The sequence below is a fragment of the Sebastes fasciatus genome, chromosome 9 (genome assembly GCF_043250625.1).
Source record: "Sebastes fasciatus isolate fSebFas1 chromosome 9, fSebFas1.pri, whole genome shotgun sequence".
Classification (NCBI taxonomy): domain Eukaryota; kingdom Metazoa; phylum Chordata; class Actinopteri; order Perciformes; family Sebastidae; genus Sebastes; species Sebastes fasciatus.
In genome coordinates, this window is record NC_133803.1 from 17,894,292 (window position 1) to 17,915,046 (window position 20,755).

General features: G+C 38.9%; 1 protein-coding gene across 1 annotated transcript in view; it reads left to right on the plus strand.

Annotated features, from left to right (window-relative positions):
• The first annotated feature begins 838 nt into the window (after nucleotides 1-838).
• eys (eyes shut homolog) overlaps nucleotides 839-20,755 on the plus strand; it is a 206,291-nt gene continuing 186,374 nt past the window's right edge. Inside the window, exons 1-3 of the mRNA XM_074646369.1 lie at nucleotides 839-980; nucleotides 10,815-11,702; nucleotides 13,323-13,439. Coding sequence (XP_074502470.1) covers nucleotides 10,958-11,702; nucleotides 13,323-13,439 — 862 coding nt within the window. The 5' untranslated portion in view covers nucleotides 839-980; nucleotides 10,815-10,957. The remainder of the gene's footprint in view (nucleotides 981-10,814; nucleotides 11,703-13,322; nucleotides 13,440-20,755) is intronic.

Here is a 20,755-nt window from a genome sequence, read left to right on the forward strand (position 1 = left end):
ATTGGCTGTTCATTCAACAGAGGTAGCTGTAAATCACTTGCAAACTCTGATCAAACGGTCAAACTAGGCAACGCTGATCAAATATGAATTCATATTATGTTACTGTAATGCCGATTTCTCACCTCAAACGTTTTCAGAAACATCTTGTAGTGTACCGTTTAGCTGTTAAATGAGAGAGTTTGCTCTGCTGGTGGGCGGTGCTTGGTATTTCCTCAACTGATCTCAACATTGTGCCCAGTTCACACACTCTGTCATTACAGCTAAACAGCTAACAGAATATTAATTCATATTTGATCAGCGCTGCTTAGTTTGACCGTTTGATCGGAACAAGAGTGATTGACAGCTGCTCAGAGACGGCAGGCTCCAGCTCGGCTCTGATTGGTTGTTTTCCTCCGGTCTGTGAAATCTTGCAGATCCCATTAGGAGCACTGGAGGACAATGGAGCACATTTTTTCAGATTACCTGTCCTATTACCTGACCATTTTATAAAAATAAGTTTTTTTTTTAACACATTTGCTCTTATCTGCCTACTTCTGCTTTAATAATGTGTTTCCAGATCTGCTATGGGCCAATTAGTGTTATAAGACAGTCCAGTCAGTTTAATTTTTAAATGTTTCCCCCCCCACAGTCACTATATAAAATAATTCCCATTCACTGAGAGAGCTTCAGTTTATTTTCATAAGATGTGCTTGGCTAATGAATATTTAGTTAAGCTTAATTAAATAATCAATCAGGCAGGCTGTATCCCCGCCCCCCCGCTGCCCCAGAGGGCCATATCTCCTCAGCAGGCAGGCAGGCCCGCCTTCAGCCCTCAGCGTCTGATCACATTACCTTAGCAACATGTTTCCTCCCGTGTGCGCTTAGACCAGCTCAGCTGTCATATCCCCCAGAGAGAGACACGTCTCAGCTCTGAATGAGAAACTCTCCCAAATGATGTTACAAGTCGCCTTCCCAGGGCGGACCACCTTTTCAACTTAATGGTGAGCATGCATCTTACCGGCACACACGATGTAACCTTACAGCGTTATTGTCAGTCAGCAGAGATGGCTGCTAGTAGTGTGCTGCTGCATGTGGTGGCAGATGGTCCATGTGTTTCAGTGCACCCTACTAGTCAGATTACCCGTCTGTAGTAAATCCTGGGCCTTGCAGAATGGGGGCAGAGAGACGCGTCGGTGGAGTTTAACGCTAAGCTGTTGTTTAGTGCAGACCCCTTGGCTGCAGGCCTACTTCAGCTTTGAAATGTGTGAAGGAGCTGCAGCGTGCTGGCCAGTCTCAGAGCAGGTGGACTCTCTTACACTGTGATGTACAACACTTACCTGCTCAGACCATTTGGAACCTGGTCTTCTGTATAGACGCAATCTGTGCAGTAACACAGGAGGGAGAAAATGGCATAAAATCCCCATAAACTCACTACTGAAAAACAATACACATGACTGATGTGGTGGATATAAGGGCCCCGAGAGCCTGACTGAATGAGACTGCCTCCTCCTATACTGCCAAGGGTGATCAAAACTCAAACACTGTACTGTATACGTGTATGACAAGATATATGATGCTAATAGGGCTCAACAGTGAGACATGACCTACTTGTGATAAGAAAAGTGTTTGCCATCTTTATTTAGTCTGTGTATTCATGTGATTTTTTAGCAGCTATATTTTGAAAATGAAATCAGGTGAAGCACACAGAGCAAATATCTCCAACAATCAACTGTGCCATACCATAGCCCTTATACTGTATGCTGGATGTATTTTTGTTTCTGTTGGTAGATAAAACTGTTAAGCCATCTTAATCTTTTATCATTAGCACACCGTTAGAAACTGTGAAATATGTTCCGAGGGCAATCTCATAACATTTAGTTGTATTTTCATTATTATATACTGTAGCTCTATTCTCACCATAGAATGTATATGTATTTATAGTATCAGATTTAGCAGGTTTGGTTTTCTCCATTTGTGTTGAGCTTCAGCTCATATCAGAGCAAAAGAAGTGCGAAACAAATCTTAACTAGAGACCATCTTGCATTGGGATCACACCAGCCGCGACGCCAAATCGGGCTAGGGACGTATTTCCTACCCCCTTACCTCTGCACCCATCTTCGAACCCAACCTTCATTTTGATCTCAACTATATATCTTTAACGTTTCGTGACTGCATCTGGCATGGTTGTGACTCTTATCGCGGTGACAAAATCTGTCTATAGACATACTGTATAAACACCTCACAAAGTACCCCGAACCACTTCTGTGCTAGTTCCCGCTACAGTAAGTGTCTCCAGGAACACATTTTGCCATGATGACACACACAGAGACTCATAAGTTGAAAACAATACCAGCGTCGCTGTCACGGCTGATTAATTTTTTGCGAATAAGTGCACTAGATCTTTCCGGTAGAAGGCGTAGGGGGTATGGTGAGGATTTGTTTGCCTGATTGAAGTGAGTTGAACTGTTTCAACTCAAGCAACAACACCTGTTAACACCAAGGAGCAGCTTGCTCAGTGTTGGTGAACATAAAAAAATTAACTTTTTAATTCAAACATTGTCTTACCCACTATAGTGATACAATCAAAAAGCAATTCCCTGGTTCTGCAGATGTACCACATACAGTACTAACCTATCACTTTATAATGATTATGTGGCCGTGCATGCTGCGTCATAGACCTGCAGTATTTCCTTTTTTTCTCTTAAGGCTCTCTGTGATTGAAATAGTATATACCGCAATTCCCCGAAGGTCTGCACAAGTGTTACAAACAAACAAAGACGCACAACCTTGCTTTATTGAGGTTCTCCTCCAGAGCACCAAATAAACAGGAAACACTGCATTCTATACTACAGGGGGGCTGGTGACTGATGAAGGTATGGCCTCAAACAAAAATGAGCAATTCATAGAGGTGAAGTCACGCTGGTGGAGCTGTGCTGCTGCTGGCTCTGGCCTAATTTAACCCATGGTTATAACTTCTTTGAGGTATTGGTCTTGGAAACATCCTACTGTTGCAGTTTGAAATGCTCCTTGGGGTTATGGAGAACAAAAAAAAATGTATATTTGTGTAGGTGAAAGTAACGTTCCATGCTCTCGTAACAATCCTGAGATATAATTATAAGCGTCTTTGAGATTACTAAAAAGCGCTATATAAATCTAATATATTATTATTATTATTATTATTATAATTCAGAATGATATCATTTTCTTTTTGCTATTACCCAGTAAATTAATGTTAGCGGTTCACAAAACGATCCTGGAATTTCAGTTAAAATTGGTTTTTCCATTGGCTTCAATTACTGGGCATTTAGAGTGAGAAAATTGATGTGGGGTTGGTTTTCAGGGTTACGGGGCCCGGGTGCTCATCAGTGTTATAACTGATTAGCGGTGATGCAGATAGCTACCCAGGGAGCACCAGTGATCAGTCGGCAGCGGCTGTGGCCAGCAGCCTGCTGGTGTTTGGCTTATCAGTCCTCCAGTGGCTCCGCACTCTCATCAATGGCTCGGTGCTGTTTAAGTGGCATCCTGCTGGTGATAGAACACTGAAAACGAAACAGATTTTTATAGGTTTTGAAGCTTAGGTGCAGGAGAGTTATTATGTTTCACATGATCAAGTAATGATAATGTTCCTGGTCCGTCATCGCAAATCTTGGAGCTGATTTGATTTGTAAATGTGTTCAGTAACACGTCTGCTTTCCATCCAGCGCACTTAATGATGATGGCGGTTGACCTCTTTCTGCTCTAACCTACTCTGAAATGGGACGCCGTCTACCAAATCCATCACCGCGGTGTTGTCAGAATGAAATAGACTGTTAAACAGTGAGTGGACAGAGAAATGAGTTCTGTGCCAGTTGATTTAAAGCCTGTGTTTCTTTTTACTTTGAGACTGCTTTTTCAGGTGAAATAACTTTCCAAAAGATTGTTTTATTTGTCACAAAGAAAGGACTCTGGGCTTTTTAGAATGAATTGGAATGCTGGTGAGAGATGCTGTTCTTTCTCTGCCAAATTATTGGTGAGATTAAAAAAAGGCCGTGGACTCCATAATGGCAGTCATAAAGTCTGTCTGCCTCATCTGTAGTGATAACTGGAGAGATATTTGCTCTCACCCTCTGATTAAATCATTTCAGCAGCTCCATTGAGGTGGAGAGATTTGTAAAGGGCTCTTTCTCGTTGATGCTCCTGAGGAATATATGACAGAAAAGCAGTAGCTTTCATCAGTGTAGCGACTTCGGCTTACAACTTGAATTGATAGGCTATTTTTATTCTACTTTATTTAACATGCAATACAAATATAACTTTCCGAGAAGTCCTCCCCTTTTCCCTGAGCAGGCAAACAACAGTGCACTCACAATACAGCACAAAACACTAACAACGTTCAGTCACTGCAGCTGTCGGGCTCTGAGAAGTTCTGAATCAAGGAAATCATAATGAGAAATTACCATACACAAGGAGGCTTGCACTATTTATCTCGACAGTGTTTGCCTCAACTTACACCTGTGCGTCCTCATTCTTGCATAAGTGCCATTATACTGTAACTAGCGGTTGCGCCTCACTCGCTAGCCAACATCTTCATCACCGTCTGTGCATCGCGCTGACGGCTTAATGAGCCAAACTTTGCAACTTGTGTAGAAAAAAAGAAAATGCAATTTTTGTTCTCATTAGATGGGCAAGTTGGCAAATGTTTTCAGATGTGGCCTAGTTTACGATCAAACTGTATTCTGTGGGCTTTGTTATGAAAGAGCTCGTCTAGTGCTTATTTTTTTAATGGTATGTAGCCTACAGGGCTGCAACCAATGATTATCTAATTATTAATTAATCTGCCCATCATTTTCATGATAATTATGTGAATTGTTAAGTCATATGATAGTGAAAAGTAGCCACCACAGCTTCCCAGGACCCAAGTTGACATATAACAATTGCTTGTTTTGTCCAAATAAAAGTCCAAAATGGAAATTCAGTCAATTTACTGTCATAAGAAGACTAAGAAAACACCAAATATTCACATTTGAGACACTGAACTAATACATTTTTGCTAATAACAAATTACTTCAACAATTAATCAATTATAACAAATTTAGCAGATGACTTCTCTGCCCATCACCTAATCAATTAATGGAACAAGCATTTTAACAGTTGTAGCGAGGGATGTCACAAGAACCGATATTTTAGTACCGAGTCGATGCCAAAATTCTGAAAGCGTGACGTTACTCGTTCTTCTAGGTACAATCACAGCTCGAGACTAACCGTGCCCCGTTGTCTTGGGGACGATAGACAATGTGTTTGGGATGCAGTAAACTCACTATCAACCCTATTTTTTCCCTGATAATGCTACATTATGAACAACCAATCTGTGTTGAAATCAGCATGACGAGAGCTAGTTAACGTTAGCTGTTAGCTCCGTGCAGGACTGTGCTACTTACAGCTTACTAGCTCTCATCCTACAGATTTCAACATTGGAGGTGGCATTGATTTACATTATGATGCATTCAGGCTCTATTCAGTAAAAATGAATGTTGGCGCAGGTAAATTGTAACGTTGTCATGATGTGTTCATATGTAATTTTGTAAAATGTCGTTTTTGGCGAGAACCTAGAAACACCCAGTTATTTGACGGATATGTTTTCACAGCAATATAAAATAGATAATAGAGATTGAATTATGAGCTATGTAACCTCATAACAATAACCAGTATGCAAACGGTAATAAAGGAGTGTATGTTGAAGTACATGAGATTTATTGTTTTACTTTATTTTTTTACCGTGGTATAGAATTGGTATCGAGAATTGTGGAATTCCACTGGTATTGGTATCAACAACTTAATTTCTGGTATTGTGACATCCCTAGTTGTAGCCTATTTTTTGTCGTATGACATGTAGGCCCACCAGTTTGATGTGATAATTTGTTGTGTCCTCTCGGCGTCTCTCTCAGTCATCAGTCAAGCGAGGATTTACACAGCTCCCTTGATCCATTGCCCCCTGCACACCTGCGTGATTGGCATCCTAAAATGTGGGTGGAACTGAGCTCTAATGAAAGCAGGAGGCTGTGCGAGGCATTTAGCCAACCCCCCCACATACGTGACCTTGCTTCTGACCCCGCGGCCCTTATTACTTGAACCACTCCAGAGTGTGGCCCGCGGTTTAATCCTGACTGATCAATACCTTTAAGGCGTCTTAATATCCCAGAAAATCTTTTGGTCTGTTTATCTAGGTGGAGGCCAAGAGTATAGATTGCTCTAATGGTGCAAATTAGTATTGAATGTAATTCAGATTAAATGAATTTGAATTGCTGCACAATTAAGAAGAATGAATGTGCTTTATTGCATTCATCATGCAAGCTGTGTAGAGTCGAAGCAGCCTCTGAATATCTCACTCTTTTTTGCACTGGACAAATTGTATTAGAGGTTGTTGTAAAAAATCTGTATTGGGATCAAATGTATTGACTAGAATATAAACCATTAGGCTTTGCATGTGTGTTGCTTCCTTGCTGCACATCTGTGGAAAATGAGGACAAAAAAATGGCAGTATTTCCTGCAATTTTTCCCCCTGGCTACAGCGTTTCCTCGAGCATCGATCCGTTCCTCCTGCTGCTTGTGGACGTTGCCAGTTTGCTGTCACATGCGTGGTGATATAAGATGTTCTTTTTATCCCAGCTGTCTCTCTGCTCCAACTTTGGATCACAGATCTTGGTGAGACAGGATCGCTGTCGAGGCGACCAAGGTCTTGTTATGTTTGGTAGATGAGGTGAAAATAAGTCCATTGTTGTATTATATATATTATTGTACAGTATGCCGTGTATTATTGAATTGTGGCAGCTGCTATAAAAGTCCAATATATATTTGCAGTACCAGTCATGAACTCCTGCCAAAATCACATTACTGTATAGACAACTGATGTCAGTCACCACTGCTAGAACAGCACTACCCACAGCTGCAGAAACTGTTCTAGCAGTCATTGTTTTGGGGCGTATTAGAATAACGTGTGTTAGTCTTATTCCATTTTTTGATTGGGCTGGGCGATAATTCAATATGATAATTTATTGTATTTCAATGGACTCATTTCATGATTAAATCATATATTGACTTGTTGTGATACACACAATTACGTCTAAATTGATAATAATAAGCACATACTAACACAACTTTCTCAGAAAATCTGGTAAAACTCAGGTATTTACTCTGTATTTGTGTGCATGCATGTAAACAGTGTATAGCTGGAAATATGTATTCATTTTTCTCTTTAATTTCATTCAAACTGTTATGTTCATTTTGCACTAAAGTTGTTAATTAAACTTAATTTGTCAAGTATTTAATTCACACAGGTGTATACAAAATAGGTTTTACCATATGGTTATTTTATATAGACTTTTTATTTATTGAACTACCAGAAAACATGCTATATCCTGATTTATATTGTTATTGATATATGAAATTACATATAGTGTGAATATTTTGGCCATATCGCCCAGCCCTAGTTTAATTTATTTTGTATTGATTTGAACTGTGTTTAGGTTGTCTTTAAGTGCCACTTTAGATTGTTTCTGGGTTATCTTTTGTATTATTTTTGGCAATTGTATTTATGATCTTAGTATCACTTTTATCTTTAGTTATGATCTCATATGTTGTTAGTCTCAAACTCATCGTTATTGCTGCCTACCTTGGCTAGGACATTGAGTTAGAAATTGGTTTAAAATCTAAAGGCGGCTCTCCAGGTTGATCCTGGGCTTGTAAGTATGAAGTACTTGTTTTTGGCAGCAGCGCAACAAGCTGTGAACACTTGATATACCCGTATAAGTTGATCAGGTGAGCGTGTTAGAAAATGGTTGCTTATTTACACATCCAGCAGACATGGAGTATCATTAGTAGTTATTTAGAGATGTGTTTCTCTGGCAAGGCGGGGAAATAATAGAGTAGGATCCAACCTAATGCTCACATTAAATGCTAAGATTAGCTTGCTGAATAGGGTGATTTTGTGTTTATCAATGAAGTAACTGTACGGTTGCGTTTTTATTCTGAGCGGGAAGGAGTTAAAAAAAAAAAAATACTGGAAAATGTTGTATATTTTATGTACTGAATATGTTTAGAGGCAGTATGAGTCTAGACACATTATTCTACACTAGCTGTGGGTTTGATTATGTTTTTTGAGATGCTATTTAAAATGTTACAAAAGACACATTTCAGAAGAAAATGATTCTTGAGAATGATGCTTGTTGTCTTTTTGTTGCGGTGACATTGAGCTGTTCATTATCCGATATTTCTCCAGACAGACAGTTTTGAACAGAGAAGCAGGAAGTCAACAAACTCACACATTAAAGAATCTGAGGGAAAGTTCTGTGAAATGTGGAGCCTTAATACAGAAATGACAGATTCAGCTATATTGAAGTCAGCTTATTGTTGCTCTATACGATATTCACAGCATTAATATAGCAGCAAACTACTATTGTCTATGTAAAGATATATAGGAGTAATGTCTACCTGAGCAGAGATTGAAATCACTCTCCCTCTGTGTGTGATGTAATCCGAACTTCTCTGTGATTTGTTGACATCGCCGGGCCGGCTTGTGCATGTGAGCGTGACCCACTGGTCGCCGCTTTGCACTGTTAGCTACAAGCCGGCGGCTCAGCTGTCGCTATGTTGAGAGCTGTGCAGAGGCAATGTATGCGCTCAATCTCTCATTTAGCACCTTTAAATGTAAGTTGTATTTGATCAAATACTCATGAAGGTTATAAAGTCATATTATGGAGGTTGGCTTTTCTCTTTTATTATCTCACAATCATAATGTTTGCATTGATTTCATTTGGATCACAAAATTGAGCAGAAACACAGTAGATAGATTAACAAGCTGTCCTGCTTTTTCCCTTTTAATACAGTCTTACTAATTTTTCATGTACACTTTGTGTTATGTTCTTCTTCTCTGATTAACTTCTACAGGAAAAGTAAAGTAAATAAGCTGGCAAGGCTAAAAACTAAGGTAGTGACCCCTTTGGTAGTGTCCCTTGCCCTGTAGAGCTGAAGGGATAATTCTCTGTATACTATAGGTTCGTAACTACGGGGGAATCTTTTCACATTAGACAGTCATTTGATTCATTGTTAATATAAAAATATTGATTAGAGCAGCTTTAAATAAAGGTTGAATCAAAAATAGATTCCTCCAATGCTGCTAATAATGAATATCCTGCAGAAACTACATGCACAAACACATTTTATCTTCTTTATTTGAATCTGAATTCAATATTTTTTTCCCTCAGAAATCGGGTGTCTCCTTTCCGATTTGTTCAGTGGAACACAATAGCCAACCTCATCTCATGTAAATGAGGTCTTCTGGGTGCCCACACAGCCCTCATGATAATACTCGCAATCTCATTCACTTTATCACTCCCCCTTTTATTGATATTGTTGTTCCATATTCAGCGTTTTATTACTTATCACCATGCAGTTATTCATATCAGCCCTTGTGAGCTGATCAAGGAGCAGAGTTTTTCTCTTGCAGGGAGGCTTCTCGACTTTGTTGTTTTATCTCCTGCGCGCGGATGAAAAGGGCCTGAGGGAAAAAGACAATGCTGTCTGCTTTAACTCATCTGCCTGCGTGACATTGAGGTATCAGGCACCGGCAGGGAAGAGAGAATATTTTATCTGACATTGTCACTCTCTGTATAAAACCTCGGGGAGGCCGAGGCTGCTGTGACTCGCTGAAGCCACAAGTCTGTTTGTTACAATGAAACAAAGTGTTCATGATAGCCGTGTGGTTGTGGTCTTTATGCCTCCATGGCTGAGGCATTATGTTTTAGGGTTGTCTGTCAGTCCGTCTTATTCTCATGAACGCTCTTGATGGAGTTTCTTCAAATTTGGCACAAATGTTAACTTGGACTGAAGGATGAACTGATTCGATTTTGGTGGTCAAAGGCAGTGGACTACCGCCGGGTCTGAGAAGTAAAGCCAATGGTGAAGTGCCTTAAACTTGCATTCTTTCTAAAAGCCAGCAGGGGGCGACTCCTCTGGTTGCTAAAAGAAGTCTGATTGTATAGAAGTCTATGAGAAAATGACCCTACTTCTCACTTGATTTATTACCTCAGTAAACATTGTAAACATGAGTTTATGGTCTTAATCGCTAGTTTAAAGTCGTCTTCAATGCAGCATGATGTTCATTTAGTAAATTATGGTCCCATTTAGAGTCAAATAGACCATAAAGCAGGGTATGCTTAATGGCGTGGTTACCTTGTGATTGAGAGGTCGCTACCACGGCGTTGTCTGGTCTGTGAGTTGTCCGTGTTTTTGTCTAAGAATTTTAACCCTTTCACAGTGTGTTTTCAGTTCATAAAAGTTAATTATAACCTTTTCGGTTGCCTAAAAATGTCTTATTCATCATTCGGTTGTACTAAGCTCCACCCTCTTGTGTCACTTGGTTGCAAAAAACCAAGATAGCGACAGTCTAAAACCAAGATGATGACGGCTAAATTGCAGAATTCAAGGCTTCAAAACGGCAGTCCACAAACCAATGGGTGATGTCACGGTGACTATGTCCACCTCTTATATACAGTACAGTCCATGGTCAAAGGTCAAGGTCACTGTGACCTCTCAAAGCTTATTTTTTGGCCATAACTCAAGAATTCACATGCCAATTAAGACAATTTCACACAAATAGGATAAAAGTGATGAAATTTTGCACAGACATGCATGTAAACTGCAACTTGACTGGTTGGTGGAGGCATACAACTATGAGGTGGCAATTCTAGTTCATCAAGTTTTAAGGTGTAGAAATAACAAAATATTATAAAAACATTATAGGTTTTGTTGAACTCAACTTCCTTTTGCAAATCATTAATCTCAATCTTTGTTTTCCTCAGGTTACTACTCTTCATGTGGACTTCTTGGAGTACGTGGAACAGCGTCTCATGAATACAACCCATTCATCATCTATTCTCCAGATGAGACAAGTCGAGTTTAAAAGTCTCAGATTGATTTTATTAAACAATAAGAGAGAGGAAACATGGGAGCATCGTTGTTTTACTTGATTGCCGTCTTTGTGGCTGTCCACATGATCCACTGCCAAACGGTTTGCAACAGAAAAGCTTCACTCCAATGGCACCCTAAACAACATGCAATCCAAATGAATTGGACACTCATAGGAAACATCTGTAGGAGCGTTTCTGAGTGTTGGGATTCTCAAGAAGGAGCGGAGTCAGCTGGGCACCCTGTCAACTTCCCACAGATATGCCCACTTCAGCTACAACATGGAGACAAGCTGCTAATGTCCGCTGATGAAACACTGAAGTCATACGGCATCAGACTCCTCAATGTGTCAAAAGACAGCTTTGAGGGCTGTTCTACAAGTGGACAGATAAAAGACCAGTTTCTTTTCCCCCACAATATAAATGGAAGTGAGCAAGTCGAGGCCAAGTGGCTCGTCCCGGGTCACCATTACTTCATCGCGCTGCATGAGGGAGACGCGCAGCTGTGCAAGCTTGGCTTACGGCTGAATGTGTCTGTTAAAACGCAACTTTGTCAGCGTTCTCCTCTGCTTCGACTTTGTTCAGGGAGCGGTGTTTGTCAAACAGGCCTCTGGGAAGGTGCATACCACTGTCGATGCCACCACCACTACTCCGGGAGGTTTTGTGAAAAGTCTGATGCTTGTTTGGATAACCCTTGTGAAAACAAAGGAGTCTGTTTGAGCAATGGATCCACAGATCCAAACCACAGAACATATAAATGTCTGTGTCCTCCACATTTTACAGGTAAGGACAACAAAAACCCACCGATCCCAATTGTTGAGCTCTCTTAACTTCTTTGAAATCTAAAAGAAAATCTAAAAATTCACTACACTTCATTGATTTTTACTTAGGGATGCACTAATACTGGATCGGGCTGATACCGACTCAAATAGCTACATCGGATATCGGTGACAATGGGGACGATCTATTAAATTCAATTTTATGTTTGTATACTATATACATTATATACTGTAATTTTAATTCCTGTTTAAGTTTTGACCAATTTGTTGCTGCATTAAAATGGTTTATTTTGAAGTTGTTTTACCAAGTTGCTGGTGTACGATTTATAATTTTAATAATAAATAACAATTAAATCAATCTATATATCTATGTATTTATTGGCCAAATTTTTTTTTACACGGTTAGGAAAGCAATGTTTAAGTCAAGCCTGATGTTGCTTTAACATAAAAGATTGATCCCAGTCACTTCCACACAGTGAGGCATACAGCTTATTATTTAAACACTGGTATCGGCTAGGTACTCGGTATTGGCCGATACCCAAAGCCCAGGTATCGCTATCGGTACCGGGACTGAAAAAGTTGGATCGGTGCATCCCTAGTTTTACCTCTTTTGTGCGATGAAATTGCTTTAAAGAGGACCTATTATGCTTATTTTTAGGTTCATTGTTGTATGTTGGGTTTCTACTTGAAACATGCTTTAATCATAAAAAAAAACTTTATTTTTCTCATACCAGCTGTGCTGCAGCACCTCTTTTCACCTTCTCTCTGAAACGCTCTGTTTGAGCCCAAAAAGCCCAGTCTGCTCTGATTGGTCAGCTGGCCCACTCTGTTATGATTGGTCAACAGAACCAAACCTTCGGACTCTCCTCCAGCTCCGCTTTAACTAGCTTTATTTGAGGGCGTGCCATACTAGCCACTAGTTAGGTATTATGCAAATGTATTACTTGATGACATCACCACGTTACGGAAAAAAAACAAGACTTCAACAAGGTGTTTCAGGCAGTTCAGGAGCAGTGTTTCTTTGGGGGAGAGTAACTCCATTGCCCTAGACTTTGGGCTTTGTAACTTTGCAGACCTTTTACATGCACAAAAAAAACTATATAACACACTAAAAGAAAGGGGGAAAAAGCATAAAAGGTCCTCTTTAAATCAAATATTTTTTTGATATGCCGGTATGTCTGCATGAAAGAACTCCCTGGAGAAACCCACCATTTGTTTTCGTGTAATCTGGTTGATGCATTTGACAGAATTTTACTCTCAAATTAGTCGAGAGTAACTAAAATAATATAAAAATAACTTCAATGCAAGCCGCCTTCTTAATTATATATTTATTGGACACATCAAGTTAATGTCATTCAGCATGAACCCAAACACGCGCATCTAACGCAAACAGAATTAATATTAAAACAGCTTGCATTCCTAATGACCTCTTTCTTAATCTCTTTGCTGCCAACGTGCACTCTCTCTGCAATACAGCACATGTTTCATTCCTAGTTTTTCAATTAGAAAAGTCTAATAAATAACACCAGCTATAGCTTTTGTGCATTGCCCATGAACTTCATAACCCAGGCATATCGTTTTATCTCCGTGTGTTTCTTTGTTACTGACCTGCCGTTTGTTTTAGGCGTCAACTGTTCCGAAGTCGTCGGAAAAGAAAACTGTGAAAGAATTTGTGAAAATGGGACGTGCGTTCAAGGTTTGCCCACTTCCTTCAGATGCATCTGTGACACAGGACTCTCTGGTAAGCAGCTTGTATTCAGCTGGTTTGTTTGTATAATATAGATGGATCGTCTGGGACTTCCACAATGAAAGCATAATATTTGAATGCAATCGTACAGCTTTGATCCCTCACCAGATTTTCATGATGCTGTTTACAAAAGGGAGTGGAAGAGATTTTTGCTGCATCCCAGTTCCACATGCACAGCCATGTCATTTGCCTCAAAGGGGCAACTATCTCTGGAAAAGGTCAAAGCTGAAAACTACAAAAGCAGTATTATCTTTACATCATCAGCATTTCCTCGTGGGCTTTAAATCCCACTTGGTGTTATATTTGTCATCATAATATATGAAGCGGCCACTTCAAATCAAATACCTCACCTCGTGTTACGACCGGTGACATGCGGTTGTAAAACGCCGGTGCTAAACTGCTGGCTAACTGAGCGTGTCACAGTTGATAAAACAAAGGTTTACAGCAATCAATTAAAATGTAATTTATTGTGTATTGTTTCTGCTGAGCGTATTAAATCAGAACTTTGATACCGGTCAATGCCTGTGAGCCTGCTAGAAAAAAAGTGCTGTATGGCTGAAACACAACATTCTGATTTTTTTAATGTTTCATTGTTTAATGTAGCCTGGTCTAAGAAAAATCGAAAGTATGGTAGTGTTCAACATTAGATTTCTATTCTTTCTCATTGCTGCTAAATTCTGTATAAATCACTAGGGGTGTAAATCACAAGTTTTATCACGATACAATATTATAATCAAAAAAATTATTAAAAAAAAACCAAAACACCAAAATATGATTTGAGAATTTTATAAATGGGTTCTTCAAGACATTTATATGAAAACCAATTTATTCTATTCAATAAAAATAATTAAAATAGACCTCTAAAGTGCCACATTTCTCATGTTTAAACACCGTTTGAATGTTTAGGAAGGAGGTGTGCTTGGATGGAAAAGGTGACACAGACATTCCATAGGAATTTCAAAATAAAGGCGTGTCTTAAAGATGATTTATATCGATGTTTTAATTTTGCTTCGATGATATTGGATCGTTGATCATTGAGTCCGACGTATTGTCACTGTGTGCCGTGCTCACGGTTTTGGTGATCTGTTCAGCTTTAGCCAAGTCGAGTCTATATATGCTAATGCCTTGCCCCATAAATAATTCACAAACGGGAATCAGACACAATTGTAACGTATTTGTCATTAGCAGCCAAATTGTGTTCCTCGCCATGTGAAGTAGACAAGTTGCTGGAGGCTCGCTGGGTGGCACTCATGATCTGGTGAGCTTGTTTATGAGACATTATCGCTTCACCCATGATTTAGGTAATGAGCCTCATTTGCTCCAGTAACGTACAGTTAGGTTAATGGGTATCACACACAAGTGGGTTACAAGACTTTGGATCCTCCTCCGGTTGCCCTGGATATCAGTGTCTGCTGTAAAAACAAGCCTGCATTGAACTTTCTGGAGTAAAAACTGCAGGTGGCTCTTCACATTGATTCATTGTTTTGTTTGGAGCACAGTTTGTCCTGGCAGCATTCTTGAAGTGTCATAGCTTCGCCTCTTTCGAGTCCGGCCCATGCTTTCAGCTTATTATTTTTGGAGAAGTGGTTTCAAGGTTACTGCCAATGCTGTCTGGCATCCGTTCTTTAAGTCATATACAGTATAGAAGAAGAAAGTACAGTACAGGGGGTGAAGGGTAGGATATTTCAGAGTCTGAACGTATTTAACATTTAAAGATTACAAGATGATTCTCAGAATCTTTGAAAGGGAACAATAACGCTTTACCTTCATCCTCTTGTAGTGCATGCCAAATGTATACTGAATTGAATGCTGGATGTTTATAATCATAAAGAGAAGGTCTTATATTCCACAAAGTGTTTATGTTTGATTATCAAGGCAACATTGAATTACCAGATTGATTGTCAAAGTAATTTTACATGACCTCTGAGATTATTTTCCCCTCATTTATGTCTCTGCAATTTTACATTTTCCCTTGGTAAACCCCTTCATCCTTTGTTTTCATTAGCTTAGAATGAGCACTTCATATCTACATAGAGAGCGGGTCCTCTTCATCAATGAGTATAGAAGCAAAGAGACCATATTTATGATATCTTATTGTTCAACAAAGGCCATTTCGGTAGAATATGACAATAGAATAGAAATAATTGTTTACTTTTGTAGAGCACTTTTTAGGCGGACGTTTTACTTGCGCTCGGTAGTTGCTTTCAGTCCAATATATATATATATATATATAGAAATCATAAGAAAATATAAATAAGAAATATATATAACAAAAGTGCAAATAATAATGCTGAAAAATAGGATATATGCAAATAATATAAATGCATGCATTTATAAAATGCAAGAATAGAGTAAAACAAGAATATTATTTTAAATGTACTGTATAAATAAATGCAGTGTTAATGCCAGTGTAAACGAGATTATTGCACAGCTGAATTATTGCACCAAATTATAGCAGTCAGTATATAAGTCAGTATTGTACAGTTGAAGATATAATAAATTATGGGGTTATTGCTCCTGATAGGAGTAAAAATAAGAAATATATGTTGTGTATATATGTATGTATGTATGTATGTGTATTTATATATAGATATATATACAACAATTTACAATCTAATGAACATGTTTACTGTTTTTCTAGACTGGTCAAGGGTATATTTGATCCTAAATACAATCTATTTACATTAAGTTGTTGATATCTGTATGACAATAAAGTAGAATAGATTAAATGTCTATCAGTTTGAGCAGATTACATGTTTATACGGGTAGTCGCATGGAACTGAAAGGTGAGCGTGTTCCATGACGAACACAAAACAGCGTTGCACGTCATCAGTAAGGGCTGCTGGTTAAATCGGCATGGATGCAGGCTCGCTGTTGGAAGGTTTCATAACCCACTTCCAGTCCCCGCGAATAGTTTTGGGATGGCACTTAATATGGCGGACCCTCCAAGCGAACGGAGTGGAAGTAGGTAGGGAGAGGGTGTAGGGGCAGGATTTGAATTGGGCCTTTGTCATCTTGGAGTCCGTCATGTTGCTCCGCCATGTTTCTACAGTAGCCCAGAAGGAAAGAAAATCAAACACTTTATTTAAAGAGGCTTTCACATTTTTACATTACCTGAAGGCCACCATAGTTCTCTGACACATTTGTGAAACTGCGGTAACGTAAAACCATGGTACCGGTAGCCGCCGTCTGACTTCCGTTGTTCCTAAAGTAGTGTTATCATAGTAAAGATGGTCTCTGAGTGAGGCGAACGCCGTTACCGCGGTTTTGCACTCGGCGGCTTGCGGTCTTGGAAAGGGAGGAGTGAGCGAAAGGGTTACTCAGTTTGTTGCAATCTGCAACCACACCGCTAGATGCCGCCGAATCCTAAACACTGTACCTTTAAGACAAGCTGTCAATGATCACCGAGCATACAGCTGAGAAAGAGAAAATGACATTTGCAATAAATAACTGATATAACAGGACATTCCAATAAAACCAAACAAAACAGGTGGCATTGTGAAAAACAAATGTCCGCCCTTGTCTGATGTTAACTGGATAATTCATATAATTCACATCAGAAACAAATTGGTGACTTGCATGCACCCTCTGCCTTTGCAGCTTTTATCTAATTTGCTTTAATTGCCGCTGCTTTCTCAAGTAAGCAGACTCCGCTGGGTGCTTTCGCATAGTCATGGTGTCCTGCTGTCCCATCAGCTTCTTGGGAGTTCTGTGGAGCTCGCGCTTCCTCCACCTCCCCGCTGCAGTTGCCTCATTAATCAACTGGAAGTTAGTGGCTGCTCCAGCGCCGGCTGCCCTCACAGGCCAAAGTCTATGCGCACAGAATAATGAGCCAAACTCATGGGACGTTTCAAATGAGATTTTCTTTTGATTTGACTCTCCTTTGCACCATCTCTCGGGTATTTGTTGCAAGGTATTACCATCTTTATAGGGCCATTTCCATTTGGTGTAAGGTGTTAATTGTTTTTGCAATCTTGTTGGTAGCAATATCATATTTTTAAAGTTTAATTTGGATTATATATGCAGTCATTACCCCTTGTTAAACAATTTAATTAGATACTGACACAGTGTTGTTTCTTTATGTTTATTAGATTGCTGCAGTTCATGATCACTGCAATAATGGTTGACATTAATGCCAGCGTAAATACAAATGATCGTAAATAAATAATGAATTACATTAAACCATGCATTACACAAACTAGATTTATCACATATTAGGAGATTCTCTCTTGAGTGCTACAACCATTATCTATGTCATAAATATATATGTGACGGATTGAAGTGTCCCTAAACATATAGTAGTTTGTATTTGTGTGACTTTTTAGTGGACCAGTTATGAAAAAAACTCAATTTCTGGTGGAAAATGAGTTGTGGAAGAAGCGAGCCCTGAAGTTGTACATAGTAAGATTGATGCCCACAGAGGAGGCTATGAGGAGCCTTGGGGACATGAGCACTTGTATCAGCAGGGGGATTAAAGAAAATATGCAAAGAAAGAGTCACTGGAAAGATAAATGTGTAGGCACCTTGTGAAGAACACAAAAATGAAAACCCTCACTGGGGAATAACATCAAATTTTATTCACCTTGAACCTGCAGGGAATTCAGTCTAATTTTATCCTTTGCATACGGTGTCACTGGCTATGCTGCTGCTGCTGCTGCTGCTGCTGCTGCTGCTGCTGCTGGTGAAAATGTTGTGGTCCTGCAGTATTTACAAAACTACTGGCTAGGGCTTAGTTCTGAAGTACTTTATCTTGGAAGATGCTTATGAAACAGGCTGCAGCTCTACTTAGTTTACAGTTCAGTCCAAATCCACCATGAAAATCATTTCTACATCATTATGACGACTCTCCTTTTATTACTCTTCTCGTTACAGAGGTATCGACTTCTTTTTTTAGTTTACGGAATCAAAATATCTTTCCAAGTTGAGAACTCTTGTGTTATCTGTCCGTGCAAAGGGAGTCATTATCTCAGTCCATATTTTAAATCAAGGGCTCCAAAACTTTTTGGGGCCAGGGATCCCTTACAGGGGAGAAAATGTTCCAAGGACCAGCTCATAATCGTGACACCAATTAAGCATAATGCGTACTACCAGTTGTACTCTTAGATGCCGTCTGAGCTATTTGTATTCTAGAACTTTTCAACCTATATACTTCAGATCTGTGTCATAGTGATAAACAGAAACACATTTGAGTCATGTTAATATTTATATACCCTTTTAAACAGAGTCATTTTGTTGAAATTGCATTTGGACTCAGCTTGAAAACATACTTTTTGAGTAATTGATCTTAAAAGCATTCATAAAATGAACAGTAGCAAGACTGGCATAGTCCTAATAAATCCAGATATGTATAAATATCAGTGTAAAGATGACTTTCAGTAAGTGCTTCAACTTAAAAATAATAAACTTATTGTTGTGTGTCACACTCTTAACAGAGTTTCTATTGGCCCAAAGCTAATGTGGGTGGTAGTATTGGACACAATATGCTTGTTTTATTGGCGTAAATGGTCCTTATCTGTAGATATGCACTTTTTAATGATACAGCACAATTTTAAAATTTATAGCAAATTATATCGCATACCCCTTGACAGAGTGCCACGGACCCCACTTTGACAATCACTGTTTTTAGTGATCGCTACATACCAAAGTGTTGCATATTACAGTACAGTAATGCTACAAAAGTGGTAAATTATTCTAGAAATAATAATAATGTGGTGGAAGTAGCAATAATTATGGCTGCACCATTTTGTCATGTGTAACTTTTAGGCATTTTAATGAAGCGATTGAATGTTCTGCGTTCTGTATTGCAAGCACAAAAATATTGAATAATACAGTAATAATTAATAATGAATATAACTACCCACTTTGGGAGGACCTAGTCTGTTGCACATCTTGAGACATGATACGATATGATGCAATAAACTCACGATGCAGGCAAGTTTGTTTGTAGCAACTTTTAGGCACAGAGAAGGTGAAGAAATGTATTAGAACAACATAAGAACACATAAAAACATAAATGAAAACAATTAAAAATTATAACAAAATCAGTTAAAATAGGTAAATTGACGTAAATTAAATGAGATCAAATAAATATAATGCAAATTGACCAAAATAATAGCATTTAATAGCAAACTGTTTTCCCTAAAAAACACAAACACAGATTACTGACACAGGTTGTAACCGCACATTATTTGTATTATATTGCAAGTTGTGTTTTCAGAGTTTACAGTACGATCAAACAACATGTGGTCCTGACCCAAATGCTCATTTGTATGAATGCTGCAGTAAACTCGACTTCACGGGATGGCAGCCGCAGACTGACCCCTCTGTGTTGCACAAGCTCAAACTTTAATACACACGCCTCACAGCATGAAACACAACTCCAGTACCCTGAGATGGAGGCAATTTTCCACCACAAGCACTATGCAGGAAAAACACAAGGGCACAAACTCAACTCTCTGTTTATAGCTTTCAGAGAAAACCATGTATTTTTAGGTGAACCAAACCTAATGATTTATATCGCTAGCTGTTCAGAACATTGGTCACGCTCTTCACTACGAGTTTGGTTTCCCTGAAGTGAAGTGAGTAAAAATGTAATGGCGCCTAGCTTCTCTAATAATAACAACTAGTCTGGTACAACAATTCTGTACAGCACCAAGAAACTAAAGAGCTTAGAGGCAACTCTAGTGTGCCTAGTTAGTCTTTTCCGTATCTTGATGTAAACATTTGGCCTCATTCACCAATATCTTCCTAAGTTTATTCTTAAATGTGTTCTTAAGGTCCTAAGAAAAGTTTACGTCAGATTCACAATGTGTTCTTAAACCTCAGAATTGTTTGTACCTGTGTTTTTTTAACGATGACTCCCATTGTCCTCCTGAGTTGAAGGCGTGTGCCATTTGATCCTAATTAACATAGGTAACGCCATGCCAATCCCCATGAAAGGGCATAAGACTGCAGGGCCGTGTGCACACAAAGAGCTTGAAAAGAGAGAATTAAGTCAATAATGGCCAAACGAGAGTGTAAAGAGAGTGGAACACCGGACGAAAGTGTATCATATTTGGTTATCAGCAAATCAATAATCGAGTAAAAATTATGTTAAATGTTGTTGAAATAGAAAGTGTATGGAAATTACTTTCTGGGAGTGATAATTGATCATAAATTTATGTTGGAAACCACCAATAAATAATGTAAAAATACAATTGTCTAAAACCATTGCGATATTATCTAAAACTATACTGTATATATACTGTAATTCAAATCAGAACTCACTATATATAATGTATTATCTCATATGTAGTTCCATACATTACTGT